A 22,642-nucleotide genomic window follows, 5' to 3' on the forward strand; every position below is an offset into this window, starting at 1 on the left:
TTAAAACCACATTTTGGTATTTTATGTGTAGTAACACAGCAGCGCAGAAGTACGCTGTCATTTCTTCCAGTTTCTTCATCCAGGCCTTCATCTGGAATGCATATAACACCAAAAGAAGGAATTTATAGTGAACGGCGCAAGATTGGAAAGAAAGAGGGAATGAAAAACAGATGTTGCTTTCTGTCCGTCCTCATTTTATGGTAAAACTGGACTCTGGATTTGCTTATTTAGGTTTCTGTGCATGTGTCTGTTTCTGACGTGAGCTTTTTTACCCATGAAAGAGCTTCTGGAAGGTCATCAGCTGTTTGACGGCTCATTCAGACTGTGTCCTGTGCCATATTTACAAATCCTGTGGTATTTATCCACAATGTTTGGTTAATTAAGTGTAATTTTTTAGTCTCAGACATGATTATTTCAAGTATTAAATCAAGTATTTTCTGAGGTTTATTGGCCTGTTAATGACAAAATGCAGGTTATTGCTATTCACACAGGGTTTATTATGATGATAAAATAGGTTGCCAGGTGTGTTTGTGTGTAAGCAGCACTAATGAACATTGAAAGTGCTATACTATGTGGGTCTAGATTAGATAATAATACAAAACGATAATACAGACCACACACACTTCTAATTAGGGGTGTTTGCTAAGGCATGCTCACTGTTATTATAACACTTAGTGATTTAAATAAACTCTTAACCCTAGGAATTAAACTTAAGTGTAATTCTTGTTAAATATGGGTCTTAAATGCAAAGAAAATGGCACACAATAGGTTTGATGCCATATTGTATTTAATGCAGATGAAATCTAGGCTACAAAGGCATGCACTAAAGGTCCAAGATCACCTAATTGTTACAACTCACAACTTTCAAAGTTTTATGGAGTTTTTGGATATTTGAAAGTTTCTTTTCTCTCTCTCTTAATTTTGTATCCGCTTCACCAACACAGTTCCAGAACAAACGTTTGGAAAAAGAAACATAAGCTATTCGCCTTATTATAAGATTGTACCATGCTGAAACTGTCATTTCTAGGTTAAAAATAATAAAAATAAAACTTTTAAAAGACATGTCATGGTTCCATGTGTTCAAATACAGTTTCACTGATACACAGTGATTATTTTAATATCAAAATCTCAGAAGAAAAATTATTAGGAAAGAATTTGCCCATTGTTTCGGAGATGCAGCACTAAAAACATATTTTTTTGTATATGCTGCCATCCTGTGGTCGCACAAAATTAAGTCCATCTATACTGTGCACACAGCCGTACAAAATCAAGAGAATAATGCAAGAGTTAACAATATTGCATTTTACATGTGTATTATTTTGTACTACATGTATGACACCTGTGTCCATGCATAAAATGATTGAAAATATATCTGATAATTAAACACAAAAGCACCGTACAGATTCAGCAGTGCAGCTTTAAACATCCAAAGACACTGACAGATATAAAAAGGGACATGTATAAAAAATATTCAATGTTACGAGTTACAGTAAATAACTGTAAATACCGTACAGCTCTATGGATCAAACCATGTTGTGTAAAATTCAATCCAAATGTATGTTTCCAAAAATAATTTATTACTAGTCTACAAAGAGTTCATACACATACATACTTTGTTTCAAAACAGTACAGTACTGTGATATTTCATCTTTGCTCCAGTGATTGCAGATCATATTCACTGGTCATTCAAGTATGTCTCAGTTTCCTATTCATTTCACAGACGTAGCACCTTAAACTTTAACAGTGTTAAAAATCATAACCATTATTTTGTTCTTTATCCCCAAATACACTCAGAATTCCTTCAGGCCTCATGTAACAAATACATTTCTAAGGCATGTCAGCTTCACCAATATAGCACTTCTACAAACTGTTTAGCTGTGAAATAGTGAACATACGATTGAGCAGATCTGTGTATTTTTCTCTCAGAGACTGATCCAGACTTAATTCATTTTCACATTTTTAAATATGTAGTGCTAGAGCTGGATTGTTGATTTTAGCCTCTGGAATACTATAATAAATAATAACGGTAAACAAAACCAGGCAATATATACTGGTAGGATGTCAAATGAACTCCAAAATACTATCAAAAGCGGCTGGGGAAACAGAAATACAGCCACAAGAGGGCGTGTAACAGACTAAAACCAATATCACACTAGTATCTGCCCTCTTATTCTGATGTTCACTACTTAGTAAACAGGAAATGTTCATTCATCAGAAATAATTCAAGTCTGTGTAATGCTGTTTCTGTCTTTGGCACTGTAGCACCACAGAAGCATGAACATGTAAAGACACAAATGCAGCGGCTAATCTAATTGGCTGTGGTGTGCCCGATGTCCAGCCTCCTCTGGGCGGAAGCTCTTCTGCGTGCCGCCGGTGGGGTGCTGAGGGACCCAAAGGCTCCAGGCGTCTCGAAGAAAGATTTGGACCCCACCGCCGCTTCCTTTGGTGTCACAGGAGTCTGAAATAGCAGAAGAGAGAAGGTCAGAAACACTACATATAAAATGTACTAACGTTTGAAATGCATAGTATTTTTTTTTTTTTTTTAAATAGAAGTTAAAGTTCTGAAAATAACCTTAAACAACATGTACAAAGCGGTTTTATTCAATAAAACCATATATTTACTAGCTTTTGATATTTTATTTGAACCAGTTATTTCCTCATTGCATTTTAAGTCATTTTAAAGTCTATATTACTCGATTTATAATCAACCGGTTATTCGATTATCAAATTAATTGTTAGTGACTGCCCTATTTCAGTGCATGATAAAAACATAAAACAGTATGCAGCAGACTGACCTGTGTTTGTGCTGGCTGAGGGCTTTCTTTTGCTCGTGGTCCCTGTGGCGAGAACGTGGCTGCTGCTGGTAATCTCTGCCCAGGATCCTCAGGGCTGTTCAGTGTTTCGACCACACCAAACGCTCCTCCTGCCATCACAAACCGGGCCGGTGACAGCACGGTGGGCACGCTGAAACTCAGACCCTCAGCGCCGGAGCTGGGCATTGTGCCCGCTATGAGCGGTGAATGCACTAAAAAATACGGCATGGCCACAGCTGGCACACCACCCTGTGCATGTCCCGCTGGCATGAGGAAGTTCAAACTGTTCAGACCTACAGAAAACAGTCAAATGAAGCTTTAGAATGAGCTTACAGTCAGAAAGACTGACAAGCACTGCTCAGGTTTTCTCGTACCTGCTGTGTTGGGAACATAGAGGTAATGAGAGGACAGGACGGGGTCTTTAGGGCTGGGTGCTCCTGCGTCTTCCTCATTTATTGGCCCAAACGGGGACTCGTCCCACGGGGAACCTTCTCGAGAGCAGACTGGAGACCTTCTGGCACTGGAGCTCAGACTCTCACTCTATGGGACATTCACACAAATTACAGGTTTCATAACGACAGTTTATAATATTGCGGATGGCGCCATTATAAAACCAATAAGCCACTCAAGCCTGTGCATTACAGTGATGTAATGACCATGGTAAAATCTATCTTCACATCATTCTCCATACTCAGGGTCAGAAACATCTGATACATTTCAATTGTATCGTATTCATTTCTATGTATATATATATATCTGGCTGATAACACTCACCATTTCACTTTCTATGGAAGCTGAGCGTTTGCTTCGTTTAGCTGTCTGATCCTCTTCCTCTTCCTCTTGTCTCTCTCTCTTCTTCAGATGTCCCTCCCTGTGGCCTGAGACGGGTGACCCGTGGGCGATGGCGTCTGGGACGTGTCCGCTGTACAGCATGATCAGGGGAGTTTGTGGCAGACCGGACAGGTACGCTAACTGGTGAGGAGCGAACTGGGCTGAGACGGGCAGAGATGCATAAGGCACATCCGCTTGAAGAGGCACCGCCAGTGACGACACTACAGGACTTCCACTGGACTGAACACTAGAAATAAACACAACACAGTAGTTAGTGATCACTGATAACTAAATGAAATACATGTTTTAGTACTACAATTACCAAAACTGACAAAAAAGAAATTAAAGCTACACAGAGCTATGAAAAACTAATGAAAATATCAAACGCACAACACAATTGAAATCTAAAATCAAAATTACAACTGAAAATCACACAAAAAGCTCATTCAAAATATTAATATATTCTAATAAGAATGACAAAATTACTAAAATAATATAATATAATACACTGTAAAATTATTTTTGAATTTTTTGAATTAAAAGTACTAAAATAAATAAAATTGACAAAATAAGTTAACACTAAATAGATACAAAACACACACGCAAATAAAAATGATAAAAACAACAACATTGAAATGAAAAAGTGGAATTTTAAAAATAAAGGTGAATTTGAAATTGAAATCTAAATTTAAAATTAAAACTGAAAATCACACAAAAAGCTAATTCAAAATATTAATATATTCTGATAATGACAAAATTACTTAAAATCAAAAGGATTGACACTGAAAATCTAAAAAGCTAATTCTAAATATTATTATAAATACTATAATACACTGTAAAATTATTTTGTACTAAAAGTACTTAAATAAATAAAATTGACTAAAATAAATTAACGCTAAATAGATACAAAACACACACAAATAAAAATGATAAAAACAACAACATTGAAATGAAAAAGTGGAGTTTTAAAAATAAAAGTGAATTTAAAATATTATTATAAATACTATAATAGACTACAAACATGATTTTTCTGAGCTGCAAATAAAACCATTATTGGAGGACATACAAGAAAATACTAATCAAAATTTTGTTTAATTCAATGCCATTTCTTTCTATTTTCTGTGAAACTTACTAGCAATTTCTGCTTGAAAATTCTTTCTACACCATTTTTTCAGTGTAGTTAAATGAATAATTCTAAATGAACATTGTTAGTAATCAAGAGCACAATGGTTAAGCATCGACTTCAGGTTTGAACCTACAACCTTTCAGCCTAGATCTTCACCCAGAGTTTGAAATATGTGTACGTTTCTGCAAATACCACTGCTATACAGATGCACTCACCTGTCTCCAAACTGCAGATGACACACTGCGCTGGTGTTCACACTCTTCCTAGAATAATCCACCGGCTCGTCTGAAAATACAAACGTCACATAAACGACAATTACATCAAATGTTAACATTACACTAATATTACGGTAAGAGTTCTGCTCAGCTCTCACCTGTAGAAGGTCTGTGAGGCGTGCTGGGGGCGGAGCTTATCCGCCTTTGATTGACAGAAGGGGCAGAAATGACCTGGAAAGAGGAGTGACGCGTCATCTTCTCCCGTCGTTCCCCGGTGGAACTAATCCGAGTTTCTGAGACTCTCAAATCATCTGAATCTAAAAGACGGGCAACAATATTCACAATATGATCACACTGAAGAGACTCAAAGCACTTTTCAAGTGTTTAAACAGGACGAACCGCAGCTGCTGTGGAAATCGGCGGGTCCAATCCATTTGAAGACCGGTTTACGGCTCTTCTCCTCTCTTACGTGAAGTTTCTTGATCAGATTCAGGCTGGTCAGGACATTAGCGATATCATACAAACGTCGCACCTTAGCTAAACAAACACAAGAAAAAGATTGCGAGCTAAATTAGTCATTAAGGAAATGCATAAAATTTTAGATATTAAATCTGGCTGATGTCTTACTTTTATACTTGCTGTGGCTGGACTCATCCCGACCCTCTTCGATCAGGATCTTAGCAGCCGTATCGAGCGTAACGGTCTGTGTTTTGGACACCAGAAACAGCATGACAAACTTCTGGCTCATGATACGGAGCGATTTGTCCTTCCGTCTGCTGGAGGCCACTGTATTAGAGAGATAAACCATGCTTACAAAACATGTGAAAGTCGTCTTTAACGGCGTTAATGCATTAGTCTGTACAATAAAGGTCTTCGGAGAATCATACAGCAACTTAAGGAATTATGCTTTTTCAGTTTTAACAATTGTGGTGCTCAAAAAGGCGATGGAAGACATGAATAAAGGATGAGTGAATAAATTTGAGGTGACTGGCAGGAGAAAATCCGAGTTGGTGGATATGAGGAATGGCATGATTGCTCTGTGAATTGTCTGGTCGAGTGACTCCTGTTCTCATGATGGGACGGTAATAAGCTTTCGTTAGAAAGGAAAGCCGTTGCTTAGCGACAGCGGCCACATGGGATAAGAAGCCAGCAAACACAATAACCCCATCAGAGGATCCAGACGAGGACAGCAGGACGCTTCATTTCTTTATCAAGACATCAAACTCAGGAAACAAAGAGAGATTCATTTGAACGCTCAAATCTGGAGAAATTAAACACTTGGCTACTGAGCATACAGACAAACAAATAAATATAGAGCTGAGACATCTCAGCGTATTGAAATCACTCGCCTGGACAATTATAAAGTTTGGCGGTGTTATACAAATCAATTTAACACAACGACTGGGGCAGAAAACACCAGAGCTTTCAAATAGCATCCATTTTTTCTAAAGTGCATTTTAAAAATCAGATGATTTCACTTGAAGCACGGAAAATTACAGTATATACTATTTTTTTTTTTTTAATACAAACAGAATTAACATAAATAATTATAATATTTGCCATAACGTCTATATTTGTGCATCTAATAGAAAAAATGACATTAGTGTTAATTTACTATTACTGACATACTATTATAGTTTTTATTAATATTTTAAATACATTTTCACACTTTCTTTTTTTCATTGTGATTTTAGTTTAAGTTTTAGTAATTTTGTTAATGTTTTTGTCATTTATATAAATATTTACATTTCTCTAATTTTTATTACATTTATTTCAGTTTTAGTTATTTAAGTACAAATAGTTAAAACTAAATGAAAATGAGAAATTAAGAATGTTTTTTTTAAATATTAAGTTTATTTTAGTTCATGTAACAAATGTTTATGGTTTTAACTAACTATAATAACCTGGCATCACATACAATTTTTTTTTTATATTACTATATATTCTAAAACCATATCTGCTTAACTTATAAGCAGACATGTACCTGTAGCTAAGCTATAGTTATAACTATATTACTGATTAAGTGTAGTTTCTCCAAACTAAGGTCAACAGTGACGTGATTTAATCAAATCACCCCTACAAGAGCTCAGCAAACACAAACATGTCTAAACCTGCAGCTTCATCTTCCTCTCTGAATAATTAGCTTCCCTCTTGGGCCTGTCTGTGAGAGCGTGGCACATTTATAATGCTATGACGGGATTACCAGTGATCAACACAAAGACCTGGTAACCAGTGTTGTGATGCCTGAGACACTGTTAACGGGTGACCGATTAATGGAGATACTAATAATGATGTTAATGGGGCAACTGCCACTATGTATGGTTTCAACGTAAACCTTTAATGTGCAATATAGTGAATCATGCAAATGACAGTATATGCATCATGCAACCAGGCAGAAGGGTTTTTAAATCTTTTCTTTTGCAATGCAAACTGAATACTTTTATTAGTATGGGTGTCATACCGTGCGAGTTTTGCATGTGGTGGACGGCACACGGGCTGCTTCCTTCTCTCTGGTCCATCTGCAGATGGTAGCCCTGCTCGCGACCCGCCTGATGGAGATCCTGCAGGGTCTGTGGCAGTCCTGAGCGTCCGTGCCACACGTACAGGTTCTTAGCCATTCTGCTCACCAGCATCAGAGACTCTAGCACGTTCACAATGTCGTAGATACGACGCCTCTCAACGCCTGCGTCACAGTTGCCAGTTACTCCTTGTGGACATTTTGCCATTTTTAATTAACAGCAATTTTATGTTTGGCCGATGTGCCAGAAGCATTTTTATTTTGATGGCGTGTAGGACTTTTATTTTGTGCATGAGAACAGAAAATGGTATATGAAATATTATAGCATTTACTTATCTATTATCAGTAAAAGATCGGTATCTTTATCAAGTTCTAATTATGTTTTCCCTGCAATTCACTTTCAAATAATTTATTTCTAATTTTTTAATATTATGTAAAATATAAATACATAAATCTGTTTAAGGATTTTTTTTTTTATCAAGTTCTAATTATTATTATTTTTTTTTTTACATGCAATTCACTTTCAAATCATTCATTTCTAGTTTTGTTAATATTATGTAAAATATAAATACATAAATCTGTTTAAGGATTTTTTTTAATCAAGTTATATTTTTTTTCATGCAGTTCACTTTCAAATAATTTATTTCTAGTTTTGTTAATATTATGTAAAATATAAATACATAAATCTGTTTAAGGATTTATTTTATCAAGTTATAATTGTTTTTTTTCCCCATGCATTTCACTTTCAAACCATTTATTTCTAGTGTTGTGAATATTATGTAACGTATATAATATTTTAGCAATTGTTATGCATATTTTACTGTCTTTATATCAAATACCGTGATATCATACATATCTGCTTTATATCACCCATCTGCCACCTCTGCGATATCGAACCAGTCATTTCATTATATTTTATACAGAAATAAGGGATTTGATTATGAATTTATGATTCGGAGGTATTCTCTCTTACCTAAGCGTGTGGCCACCTCATCCAGAGAAATATTGATGCTCTCAGAGGTTTCTGGGTAATCAGGGTACAAGGCCAGAAATTTCTGACACAAAAGCCCCAAACTCTTCTGTTTGCGACTGGGTCTCCTCTCGGGATCGTCTAGTGCTTCATACTGCAATAAAGAGAGATAAAACCAGCTAAGCATAGGAAGATACTGAACATGTTTAAGATGAACTGCATGCTGTGGATAAAAGCATCTTAAGTTTAAATTTAATACCTGGCAGGGGTCGTCGAGTTCTTCCTCTTCATCCTCATCTACAGCCTTCTCTTCATTTTCAATGGGTCTGAAGAGGGTTTTCTTCATCTCTCTGTCGCGGATGTCTGGGCTGGCGGCGCTGATCAGCATCTTCAGGTTGGCTGTCGGGGTCCAGGGGTCCGGGTGGGCCCTCTCCGCGTGTTTAATGGGGGTTATGTGGGTGATATCCGGGCTGGACACTCTCCTGTGTCCGGTCACAGACTCACACTTCAGTGGGGTCATTATTTTCCTTCTGTCCATGCAGATGTTCTCCTAAATACAGGTGTAAAGGTTAATCTAATGATGCATTTTCAAGCAATTCAAACATAAATAATGCTTTGATTACATTTAGATCTCTTACTTTCCGTTCACTGGTGTTGCCAGTGTCCTCCGAGCCTGTCTTATTCACTAGTGTCCTCACACTAAGCAAATCCTTTAAACTTAAACACTTCATCTCCATCTAAAAAAAGAAAAAACAGCACATTTATGCTTTTAGTAAGTATGTTACTATGTCTTAGTATGTTACTACATGAATGACAGTAACTTTTACACTGTTATTAATATATAATACCAACAATTTTACGTTATATAGTGTATATCTGCTTAAATTACATATCTGGATATAAATATAAACTGATCTGTACAGTATTAATATGATGTTTATTACTTACTAATGAAGTTATGTTGCCAAAGGTTATTCAAATAACGTTACTGCTAGTAAATAATACTATTTTATTAGTATATCAGGTATTATATTATAAATATATTACTGTATTGCACAAGAAACATGACTAATGGTCACGTTCTTAAAAGGGATCTGATCATCTGATGATGGTGGCAAGATTTTGGCGCAAATATTTTTATCAGTTGCCTGGTAACGGAACCAAACAGAATTCTAAGAAGAAAAAATATAACGAATGATTTAGACACAAAATAAATACACGTGATTTTATTTTATATTATATTGTCGGAGCTCCGCGGCATGTTTAGGATATTAAAAAACCTTTCATATAAATCCTCTCTTTTTCTGATTATTTGAATGCTAGTGAAATGTTTGCTAGTAAAAGAAAAGTCAGACTCGAGTTTGAGGAGATTTACGTTATTTACATTATTTTTTATATAGAATCATGCAAGTCAGACTTCATATCCTTACCTTAAACTCCCGTTCTTGGAATAAAAAAGCGTAATTAAATCATGTGAAGTGGTGGTCCTTCGTTTTGCTCCTTAAATGAACATATTTTCTCTCCAAATCAGAAGATCATAACTAATAATAATCTTATTTCAGTCGTGCCGCCGTATGAATCACCCGCTAAAGCTTGTTTTCTGGCGCTCTGAAGAGTTACACCCTCTCTCAGCCAATCACGTAGCCGCGTTGCAAATATATCGACGGTGATTGGCCGAACGAGGAGGAAATGCCTCGGAGCGACCGTCGTAGCCAATCAGAGACACGTTCTGACCAAGCCTGTGGGGGGGTTGTTGGCGGGGTAGTAGGCGCGCTCTTCATTGATCTGCTGCTCCTTCTCTCTCCCGAAGCTTTAAACTCAGCGGGGACGTAATTAATCACCGCAGATGATTAATTGACATTATATAAATGCCAAATGTCGCCTGGCTGCTTTTAATGAGAAGCTCAGGCAGGAACAAAGGTGCGTGACACAGGTGGAATTTTGGCGCGACTGAGGGGTTTGTCGCGGGAAGGAGTGTAATATGAGAAGATGCCCCACACCCACAAACTACCCCCCACATAAGGCTCATTCAACGTCATAATCACAGTAATACAACAATATATTTAATAATAGCCTTAAAAAATAAACAGATAATGTATTAGCCTTCTAACTAACTAAAGAACCTGTATAAACCCCATGTACAGTTCAAATGTCATAAACATGAACATGCATATATATAAATATACATGTATGTACACACACAGATGATTGTCTAAAACTAAACTAGAAAACTAAATATGCATGGGTAAATATGTAAAAACATCAATATCATATGATGTCCGTCATTCATTCATGTAATGATGCGTGTCTTCACTTAAGTTTGTTGTATTTCACATCAGAGGTGGGTAGATTACTTACAAATTGTAATCTGATTCCAAATTACATTAAAGAAAGAAAAAAAATCCATTACATTGCATATTTTAGGTAATATAATAAGAGTACTTTTTGATTGCTTTAAGATGACTTTTGACCCAACTCAACGTAACAGTGATTTAAATAGGATAAACTTTTACAATATATTCATATAAAAATAGAAAGAGAACCAAATGAAATGCATTAATGAAGTACGCTAAGTCAAAGTTTCCCATACTTGGGTTCAAAAAGAAACTGCAGGGGATTCGTGTGTTTAATGAGAAGCTAATGATCAAATCATTAAAATGTGCAATTAAAATAAATCATTTTTAAAATAATATAAAAATAAAATGCTACAAAAATGAAATATTTTATATGGTTGTATGCATGTCATGTGAATATTAACCAAGGTCAGAGAACCGTGAACATGCAAATGTGATAATTATAAAAATATTTATTTTAAAATCTCTGGGGTGCTTCAAGTAAATATGACAAAAAATGTTTGGGAATCCACTTTATATATATATTTATATATATATATATATACATATATAAACACTATAAGGTGTTTTAGGAGAGCTAATGTGAATGAAATCATTTATCGAAAATAAAATATCTTTACACTTTATTTTGTTCCATATATGATTTACAAAAGGAGATGTTAGGCAGAATGATGCATCTTTCAGTCAGAAAGTCTGTCTGTCAATATATTTGTGTGCCAAATAGATTTATTTGTATTGTAAAAAATAAATTTAATTGTAGTAATATAATTGTTTGACATTTGACATTCACTTAAAAGCTGGTGATTAACTTGTTTTATTTATTAGTCAGAATATGTGTAACTCAGTATTTTTATTAATAATCAACTGTATTAATCATTAATCGACCATCAAAATAATCACTTGTTGCAGCTCTACTCTTAATGCACTCTGTATAGCATCATTTCTAATGCATTTATGGTTGTATGTTTCAAAAGCTATCAGATTATTGCTTTTTTAATTATTTCAGCAGTAATTTTATCTATATTCAAAGTCTTCATCCTCTGACTGTTTTTGTGAGAGCTGAAATACAATAAGATACCGGGTAAGACCTAAGCCTAATTTCCATCTTACATGTATTTTAATAATCGTAAAACATCTTGGGTTTGTTTGGGTGCATGTTACCTTACATCATCTTTAATGCCATTTATGTGTCATGATCAGTTATTTAAATGAGATCAAATGGCAATGTGAAACACTTCAGACTATCTGTTTGAGAAGCACACACAAAATTCATTTAATTTTTCAAGGAGCAGTGGACAAATCACATTTGCATGATTATGCAAAACTGGAGAGAAAGAGAAGCTGAATTAATGTTTTAGAGCAGCATATTAATGGCAAGCCCATAGACAGCACATTTTAAACACTATAATCAGTGATTGTGCCATGTAGGTCAAATAAAACAGTGTGAAAAGAGTGTGAGATAGAGACAGACATGAAAAGAGGATCTCTACAGCTACAACTCTCAACCTGATTGACAGGAACGCAAAAACTCCATCCATTTTTATTTGAAAACAATATGATATTGATAAATACATTTCCTTCTCCAAAGTGTTTAATTTTCCTTTCACAGTTTTGAATATCACTAACAAAGGTTAGTATTTGGACAGTTAAATCACAACTAAAATGCCTGAACATCATTGCATTAATTATAAGTAATCCAAACAATTTCTGTATATCAAAAAATATGCGAAAGCTAACTAATCGGAGATATGACTAAGTTATAAATCCAAGCCTGAATGAGAAGTATGTGATGAAATCATGAGACATTCTTTAATCAGCATTTACATAATGTGTTTAGTAATTCATTTTTCACTCTGCTCCACACATCATTTATGAATATTTGCATATTGGTTAAGAAGTTAGGGATAATTAAAGACAGTAGTAACCAACCAACCCATAAATAATACATCGGAAACCTATACATATTAGTTTCCGACTTCAACAAAACAATCATCATAATGTTATGAAATATAATAAAGCCTTCTTTTGGTGAAGACGAGTGTATTCTTATGACGAACTGTCTGCATTATTCTGATGAGACAGGGCTGTGTTTGCAGATCCTATGATACACTCGTGGCCTTCTGCAGCAGCTGGATCATGATGGGATACACCGGGGCAAACTCCTTCCCCTGCCTGGCTCGGACAGACTGCACATATGCCTCCAGTGCCCCCCTGCAACAGAGGAAAGTCACATTTTAATTACTTTCTCTGATCAAAGGAAAGCTGCTGTGTTTTCTCCAGAGGACCGCTAGAGGGCGCTGATGTTGCACTGAGAAATTCAGTTCTGTTCTGAACTACTGAATTATTACCATGAGTTTTCTATGAATAGGGGTTTTTAAAAATCATTTTAGAAACTTTGCACTCATAAAATGCAATTTCTAGCCAAGGAGCATAACCAGAAAAATGTAAGTTCACTTGAGAAATGTCCATGATTTTTCTATTATTTGGAAATCACAGTCAAGATCACCTGGAAATATCAGGGAAATAAATAAAATATTTAAAAGCCACAGAAATATCATGGAAATTTCCATAATGACTATAAATATTTCTAATGGAATAAATAAATATATGCATTGCATCAACTTGCAAGAAACTGATCTTTCTAAATGCAATCTCTAAAATAAAAAATAAAAAATATATCTATGAAAAAGCTCACATAAATGCATAGTTTTATTTTTTTATTTTTTTATTAAAATTCCCTGGAATTTCCAGGTTTTCTGTGATTGTGGGAATCCTGACATTTCTAGTTTGACGGGTTAAAGAGGCGAAACTACTAACCAAGTTAGTGCGAAGTGGCGTTAGTTTTCCACCAGAGGGTGTCACTGGAAAGGTTTATTGTAAAAAGCAGTGGCAACGATGAATTGGAGTTGCAGTTTTGAGCTTTAGATCTTACCTAATAAGAGTCAGACGGTCCTTTTCTGATGGATGGTCATCCAGCCACTGAGAATAGCGAGAGATCGACCACTCCGCTCTCTGTTTATAAGGGAAAGCAGTATTAGTGGTACATAAAAGCTCTATAAATCTGCTCATGCCAAAGCAATTTTAGACAACCCTCCTTTTATAAAATGGCTAAAAATATCTTCATCTTTTCCAGTCCGAGCACTCAAAATGGAATGTGTCATTTAGCGGAAGCTTTTATCTAAAGCAGCTTACAGTAGGTCAAATCTCAGGGACTGTCGCGATGGGGCAACTTGAGGTGAACTGCCCAGCTCAAGGGCATAATAAACAGGATTTAATCTCAAAAACCTTTTGCTTGCTAACATCCAAATCTAAAACCTCAATCCTTGAGGATCTATAACCAAGAGGTTTCCATCTCTCTGCATTAGTGCGACTGTGTGTGTGTGTGTGTGTGTGGTGTACCTGATGTGGTGATTTGAGTTCAGCCGGGGCACGAGTGAACAGGAAATGCAATATGGTGCTGTATGGAATCAAATCTCCCAGCGCTTGACTGCTAGCGATGTGCTCACTCGTTTGAAACAGCAGCGGTCTGAAACAGAGACAGACAAATATATTCATATTCACCAGGAATCACAATCTGGGTGGTCATTTAGAGCCTGAAATGAATGCTGAAGATTTGGAAGGTAGCTGCATATGAAAAAAAACCTTCCAGTAAAATTTACCAAATGTGTGTGACTTGTTAAAGTGGAGCTCACATGACGTCCTCCAGCAAATATCTTCTCACTGCTGGCACGATGCAAATGATATTTCAGTAACTGGAATTTATTTTTGTGCCAGTGTATTGTTTTAATACTATATAAGATTAAGTGAAACTTATTTGAAATTATTTGAACTGCACCACTATTAAATAAATGGAAAACAATGCATTTTGTTTTTAATACAAGTTGTCGTTCACCTACTGGAAATCTCACATCTAATCACTTGGGTAAGTAAAAGCCACTTCTACTCCTCAAGCTGTGGTAAGTACAGACTGTTCAATATAATGAGATCGAGATCTTATTAAATTATGAGTCTTATTTCCAATCAAATTAATTGCACCACTGTTTTCATAAATGAAAAACAATGCAAGTCTATGCATGAATGGTTCATCAGCCAAAATGCGTACTGTACATTTGATTGCTTGGGTAAGTAAAAGCACGGTACGTAATAGTGTAACCAGTTTTGCTCAGCCAGGAATTAAAGGGTAAAGTAACAAGGATGCAAAAGACAGAAGCCTCTGATATTTCCATAGCAAACATCCTTTTCATGTGCAACCCAAGTCAACAGAGGAAAGCTCACAAGAATCACAAGTTACTTTCATGAATCAACTTCTAATTTAAACACACGTCTTGAGGGTGATCGTGTCCCTGTGCTGTATTAGCTGAGAGGCTACATTTAATCAAACAAGTTATGAGTATGGAAACGAAACCAAGTTGCACTTCGGTTCGGTTTGAAAATTCAATCACTTGTCGTCTGCTGTCCCTCAACAGTGATCAAACGAGACTAATATCTCCATTTTAATAATTATATCTCTATCTTAAGGCTCTCTTGTAATAACATCTTTCCCTTGTGGCTGCCACACATAATTTTCCATGCTTACACACACAGGAGTAAAATAAAGTCGCTAGTGGGGAATCGGGCCTTGCTCGTGAGGGATCCAGGCACGGAAGTTGCTCCCAGAGCTGGCATCGATGGAAGTGGTTTAATTTGATTAGCTATCCTGTGAGACCTCACTGGTGTTTATTAGACCGTCTGGAGGAAGTATGGAGAATGCATGCCGCCTTAATCAAACCTGAACGTTAAGTTGTTCAGAACATGAGACGCCAGTTCATTGTCCTATAAAAACTTAAATGGCAACTTCCTCTCAGGTCCAAAAAAAAAAACTATTTCAGCTAAAAACGAAGCATAGATGCATCACTGTTTGCATTTAAAGATTTAAACCGAAAATTTTATTTGGAATAACATGCAATCAAGACCAAGAAGGTGGAGCTGTCAGGAGTCAAACAATAAAGGAGCAACTGAAGGTGAGCATTAGAGCATTATCCAGACAGATGATCTGACACTGACTTCTAATCAGCTAATCAGTCGAGCGTCTCCATTATTAACCTTCCTTTCTCTCTCTTTCTCACCGTTAATTAACAGCAATTCTCAGAGGTAAGACTCCAGGCGACCTCTTTGTCTCAGCGGGGGAAGGACAGGGACAAAGTATAACAACTTGAGAGCGTTCGTGTGAAAAATTACACACAAAATTGCTCTGAGTGTGTGACATCAGAAGCTCCTTGCGGTCACTCGATAAAGTCACCTGACATCATCCAGACTGTAAATACTCACCTGAAAGATCGCAGGAGACGGTACGCCTTCCCCAGGTCTGAAACCCGTCTGCAGAGAGGAGCCACGGCCAACTCCATCTGTAACACACACGCATGAGATGTTCACTCACAGATAAGAACTCGACTCTAAAACTTAAACATGATGCCACTAGACACTTCGCATCAGGCTGGATATCAGTAACCTCAAATGTCATTGCATCTTGTGACGTCAAACATAATGTGACAAGTCTAAAGACGCCAAGAGCTACAGTGAATATCAGTGAATAAATGCTTGAATTGAACACATAGCATAAAAGGCTAATGTATGACATCAGAAGACTAAAGAAAAATAAGTTTGGTGTTTTTGTTGTTATTTGGAGCTTGACATCCCTGCTTCCCATTTACTTTAATTTCAAGTTAAATACGGATTTGAAACAGTATAAGGGAGAGTAAATAATGGCAGAATTTTTACTTTTGAATGAATTATTTGGTCTAAAGGGACCATATATTTGATTTCACATCTACTTTGAATTTTCAGTGAATGAATGCTTATATTTTGCTTGTTTCTCACGGAGAGCAAATGTACAGTATCAGAAGATGTCAGAGGGTTTTTAAATTTTCAGATTTCAGTTTTTTTAATCGTTTTGGAGCTTGACAGCAACGGTTCCTATTTACATTGTGGTTAATACATGAAAGACATCTAAATACAGATTTTAAACAACATGAGGGTGAGTTAATGATGACACAATTTTAAATTTCCTTTTGAATTAAGTATTTGGTGTAAAGATACAATATATTTGTTATATTGGTGATTTTTTATATTTTTTTTGTAAAAAAATTGCTTTAATTTTGCACTCACATAAAGCTAATGTATGAAATCCGAAGACTTCAGAAAAAACGCCTTTGGTGTTTTTTCTTGCTATTTTCTTGCTTGGGAGCCCCAGTTTTCATTTACTTTGTGTTTCAGTGATGAACAGATTTGGAAACAGCACGAGGGTGAGTTTTCAGTTTTGAGTTAATTATTTGGTTTAAAGGTATTTAATTTGAGAGCTACAATGAATTTTCAATGAATAAATGCTTACGTTTTGCTTGTTTTTTCCACAGAAAGCTAACATACAACATCAGAACACTTTAGAAGAACCATTTTACTGCTATTTGTTTGGTCATTTTGGAGCTTAACAGCCCCAGTTCCCATTTGCTTTGTGTTTCATGTACAAAAGAAAATTGGTGAGAGCCACAGATTCAGGAAGAGAGATGAATGAGGAAAGCTGACCCTCATTTTTCTCACCTGAGCAAAGTCAGCCGCCAGCCTCATCTTCCCTCCCTCACTGAGTGGGCGCAAGAGACTGGCGTGGCGGATGAAGAGGGTGATGGCGCGCTGTGCGATGTTCTCCGTACTATCGTACAGGAAGTCCAGACACTGCAGCGGACGGAAGTAGTCGTTCACCACACGTGCAATGAAGCCTTGCAGCTCACGCATGTACAGAGAGCATGGCACGTCCAGACGGCCTCCTGCTGGTAAAGAACTGGGTGTGCGCACACACACACAAACACAAAAGTAGTGTACTGTAATCTTGTAATGTAAGCATAGACTACAGCTACAAGCAACACATTGATTTCCTCTGTCACATAATCAATATCATAAATGTGTAGCTACTGGAACTGCTGAAACACACACACACACTGTCAGAAAACGAAGATCGTGTTAATGCCTTTTAGCAAGTGACAGTTTTTGGGTGAATCTTATGATAACGTTATATTTGTAAATATTTTACCTTAAAAATCAAAATAATTAAAATCTAAAATTTTTCTTTAAAAAAAAAAATGAATGTGTTAGAATCCAATTAAAGCAATTATTTTCTTGCTTCAATTAAGCATGTTTAATTTTTTATCATTGTAATGCATTTTTTTTTATAATTTAAATGTTTTTATGATTCTTACTGTAATGCAGCATGTACGTATTTATTATATTTGAGTACAAATACTATAATAGATTGATCATTTAAAAAAAAAAAAAAATCTGCATACATCACAGGCACTATTATAAATACCATGATAAAGTATTATATATAACCATGATATATGAACACTTTCATAAAAACTATAGCTGCTCTGCACCGATGCGCTGTTTGCTTTCAAACCAAATCGTGAATACACGTAAAACACGTAGCCTTGTGGTGCGGCTGACACAGAAGAGTGTAAGCCGCTTGTGTACTAGTCAGATTTGTCAAAATGGTGCTACGCTGATTTGGAGAGACACAGAGGAGAGGAATTGTTGAATAAAGTCGTTATTTTTGTTTTCTTTGTGTACAAAAAGTATTCTCGTTGCTTCATAACGTTACGGTTGAACCACTGATGGCAGATGGAGTATTCTGATGATGCTTTTCATACTTTCCTGGACCTTGACACTGTTATTTATTTTGCAGTCTATGAGACAGTCACAAGCCTCCTGGTTTTCATCCAAAATATATTAAATTTTGTTACGAAGACGAACGAAGCTTTTACGGGTTTGGAACGACATGGGGGTAAGTGATTAATGACAAAATTTTCATTTTGGGATGGAGTATCCCTTTAAATGATAGTTTATGATTTTTATGCAATATATATTCTATATTTATTTCTTTTCATTTTGGACTAATATATGACTCAGACATTGATTTTGTGAGATTCATCCAAACTCTTGATTGGCTTCTGGCGACAGGGTGAACCTGGGACAAAGCTGTCTCTACAGCACACTTATTTCTCTGCTGTCTTTCCTCAGGAGCCCACCGAGCCTGACTCCAGTGGCTCTGAGTGGACGAGAGATGTGGACAAAAGAAGCCATGCTGAATCACTGGGGTGACGGTTTAAATGTTATCAAACGCTGCCACATCACTCTCTGTTGTATTCACTGGACCACCCAGCAAGTGCAAGAGAACACGTGAGATGAATGCAGAAGACAATCTTCAGGGAATGTGTCCATTATAACAGCACATGTACATGCCCACATCATGAGGGTGTTCATTTATCTGCAGTCTCATGGCATCACATGAGTCTTCCAGCACGAGGACATGAATAACTGACGGAGATTTGTAAACCCTGTCATCGTAGCATTGTGATTTCTAAACTTAAAAATACTGGCAATTCCAATTTTGACATCTCTCATTTGTTCTGTGTGGTATTTTGAAATGGTCAAATATATATGTATGTGAAAAATGAGTGTTATGTGTCTTACTTTTTAGCTGCAGAGCACTGATGCTGCACGGCATGAGGTGAGTCATTTACATAAGACTAACTAGTTGAATACTTTTTTGGACAACTTGTCCTTTAGGAAAAACCCCACTGCATGGAATACTGTATCCCACAATGCTTTGCACTTAACCTGAAAAATAACCATATTAATTTTCCAAGATGATAAGTGGACACTACTGAGGTTGTTTAACAGTGTAGCATACTACTGTTTATGCAGACTGAGTAGCCTTACATGGGATGGGACCATAGACTGTATAAAAACATGGACGTAGAAGAGAGAGCGGGAGGTTGCCGCTTGGATGGGACGCAATATATACAGTATATACTGAGCTGGATGCAGTACCTGTTATTATAGTAATATAGTGCATGTGTTGCTTGCTTACCCAGAGAAATCCTCCTGGTGCATAGTAATGAGTATTGCTTCGACAGAGTCGGTAACAGAGTTTAGCAGTGGCTGGACGGCACTACTCATCAGATTATGAACTGACTGCAAGACACAGAAACTATAAGTTAACTAATGAATATGATTGAACCCCTTAAGTGTCACCGGCCCACCCGCCATTACATATTTTATTGCCTTAGTTTTTACCCTATCAGATATTTTAGTAATCACCGTAGATATCATTTGAAAGCTTAAAAACTCTAAATTCATCCTGTGAAAAACCATTTAGAAATCTGACATTGCGTTACCATGGAAATGTTAGTGTTAAGTGTAATATTACAAAATGTATTACCGTACTTTACAATCAAAACTTTTTATAATCATGACAAAAAACATACTGTTGGAAAGGTCTGAGTCTTATTTTGGTGATAGAAGTAATATTAACAGAGAAATTTGGACATTGTGACAGAAAAATGGCGTTTGGGTGTCACCCGGTGGCTGTTTGTGGTATAACACCATAAATAAAATCTCACAGGAACCTCAATTTTTGTATATCAACTTCAAATTTGAAACATCACTTATTTAGACATAAGGCTTGAATTTTATAGCAGTTTTAGAGTGAAACCTAAAAAAAAAATATTTATTTTATATAAAATAAAAAAAATTGTACAGTGCATGTTCTTTATAGTAAATTTAAACTTCTATAACTTTGCTACTTTCATATTTTAAAATGATTCCATTTCTACAATAATCTTCCAACCTTAGGTCTGTATTCCAAGGCGTTCATTAATTATAACAATTTAAGTTTGGATAGTGCACTTTCATGTTCAAAAGTAAGCCAGTGACATGTAAGGGGTTAAACAACAAAACACAGTTATGCAAGACGACACTCAGACGTTAATTCAGTGTGTGTAAAATATTTGTTCTTCTGAAGGTTATTGGTTCATCATGTAGTATTTCCTCACATGGACGCATGGTGACTTGCGCTAACACCTGCTCTCCCTCCTCCCATGTGATTGCCTGACATTTGATGATGGGACATCAGTCTGACCATCGTGTGTGTCCCGGCAGCTGCCCCCCCCGTCCTAGGCTCCTATCCGGCTCTCTATCTCTGAGTGACATCAATGCAAACCCAAGAGCTCTCTCTGACCAAACAGGGCTGGTCATCGGCAAAATCCCCTGCAAGCTGGAGATAAAGAGCAAATCTCCGCTGCACATCTCTTCTTCTAAACTCCTTCACAACAAAAGCAAGTAGTCACGTACTCTGCAGACTCAGCTTTCCCGTAATTTTTTTGACCAGAGTGACAACTGGATCTTGGGTGGTGCTGGTGCCCCGTTTCATTCTGTTGAGTTTAGTTGAGTTCTGGTTCAGAACAGTTCCTTGTGCGATGTGTTGAGGAACAGGGAGGAGCAGAACTGATGAGTGATGCAGGTCCATTTGGGATAAGTCTCTGACAAGCAGCACACTTTCCAAAGGGTCTTCTGTACTTTTGGGTTAATATTTTTTCATGTAATACACTTATCATGTGCAAATGAAGGCCACAAGACTATATGTCCACATCATGTGAGCCATTTGGGACAGGGATCGAGATCACATGCTCTGCATTGGAGGAGAGCACTCTACCTAAACTCTGAGGACAGAGGATGGTAAATTGTGGTAATGTGTTTTCACCTTGGACTGTTGTTTAGACTTAAAGATCATGGGTTGGTGCGTGTGTGCGTATCCGTACAGCTGGCAGGTTTTGTTAAAAGAGACGAAGGGGAAGAGAATGACCAGTTTACTCATCTGATAGCCAATTTACCTCAGGGGAGAGAGAGCGCTGAATTCAGAGCAGCTCAATGTTTACCCAATTACTTTCCCAAACCACCTCCAGACTCTGTGTGTGTTTGTCTACGGCTGCAGCATCTCTATCCAAATTCTGACCCTTTATTCATTTTCCCGTGTGCTCACCTGTTAATCTCAATCACAGACGCACAAACAAATACTCACAGCTTGATGGTGTATCGTGCACCACCATCTGCATAAATAGTGCAGTGCACTTGTTGCTGAAAATTATTTAGTGGTGTTTTGTGTTTTACCTCTAAAGATGCTGTGAGCACTTGCTCTGCTGCAGGGGGGAAGGTAGCCAGTCCAGATATAACCTGAAAACAACTCAAAGTCAGCAATCATTCAACGTTTAGAGCCTCCTGTCTTCACCCCTCTTACTGAAACAAGTACCTTCACTTTTCACCAGTAAAACTTTGATCACCACCAGTTTAAATATTTAATCATAGTGAAATCTCTTTATTACCTTATTAATCACATCAGCAAGGAATAAGCTTTGGCTGCTGCTGGCATGTTTTTTTTAATGGGCCAGCCCGGGAACTACATCAGCTGGTGCTAAAAAAGCCACTTGTGAAATATCACCACTCATATTCTACAGATATGACTGGTGGTGAGTCTGACTCTCTCTTGAGAAAGACTGAGTAAAGGCACTGCAGCCATATGCTCTTTATAGACAGGTGGACTGTTTTCAGCACATACAGGAGTTTTATAATACAGCAGGACTCTATAATAATTTCACACTGACTTCTATTTAAATGCCGCACAAACCTTTCCTTGGCATGGAACAGTGATTTAATACATCCTGCTGAGTGAAATCTTACAATCATCTGTTAATAAAACAGTTTTGGGAAGCACATAATGGCAAAACATCCATGGGATGCCAAACCAGAACTTAGATTTCTCAATATCCAGACTTCAACTAAGGAACGAAATTTAGACAGACTGAACCATTATTACACAAACTTTGCTAACTTTTTAAACTAACTGAATAACTATGTGTTTATTATGCTTTTAAATGGATAGTTACCATACCTTATTTTTTTTATACTTTTTAATATGGGAAGCACAAAAGGGATGTTTAGCAGAATGTCA

At 36.7% G+C, this 22,642-nt stretch overlaps 2 protein-coding genes across 2 annotated transcripts in view; both read right to left on the reverse strand.

The window, feature by feature from the left end:
• Positions 1–1,556: 1,556 nt before the first annotated feature.
• LOC109064808 (transcription factor E2F7-like) lies at positions 1,557–10,132 on the reverse strand. The gene is made up of 13 exons (XM_019081846.2): positions 9,904–10,132; positions 9,112–9,210; positions 8,733–9,023; positions 8,477–8,627; positions 7,447–7,668; positions 5,613–5,771; positions 5,385–5,522; positions 5,144–5,302; positions 4,986–5,055; positions 3,588–3,891; positions 3,188–3,353; positions 2,796–3,106; positions 1,557–2,458 (listed from the first exon to the last, which is right to left on the reverse strand). Exons 2-13 carry the CDS (start codon positions 9,208–9,210, stop codon positions 2,309–2,311), a joined length of 2,220 nt encoding a protein of 739 aa, XP_018937391.2. The 5' UTR covers positions 9,904–10,132; the 3' UTR covers positions 1,557–2,308.
• A 1,943-nt stretch (positions 10,133–12,075) lies between these two features.
• LOC109064809 (conserved oligomeric Golgi complex subunit 5-like) overlaps positions 12,076–22,642 on the reverse strand; it is a 64,864-nt gene continuing 54,297 nt past the window's right edge. Inside the window, exons 16-22 of the mRNA XM_042738081.1 lie at positions 21,805–21,867; positions 19,727–19,830; positions 17,401–17,638; positions 16,135–16,211; positions 14,227–14,353; positions 13,760–13,839; positions 12,076–13,038 (exon numbers count right to left, since the gene is read on the reverse strand). Coding sequence (XP_042594015.1) covers positions 12,927–13,038; positions 13,760–13,839; positions 14,227–14,353; positions 16,135–16,211; positions 17,401–17,638; positions 19,727–19,830; positions 21,805–21,867 — 801 coding nt within the window. The 3' untranslated portion in view covers positions 12,076–12,926. The remainder of the gene's footprint in view (positions 13,039–13,759; positions 13,840–14,226; positions 14,354–16,134; positions 16,212–17,400; positions 17,639–19,726; positions 19,831–21,804; positions 21,868–22,642) is intronic.

This window comes from Cyprinus carpio, chromosome A4, assembly GCF_018340385.1.
Source record: "Cyprinus carpio isolate SPL01 chromosome A4, ASM1834038v1, whole genome shotgun sequence".
NCBI lineage: Eukaryota > Metazoa > Chordata > Actinopteri > Cypriniformes > Cyprinidae > Cyprinus > Cyprinus carpio.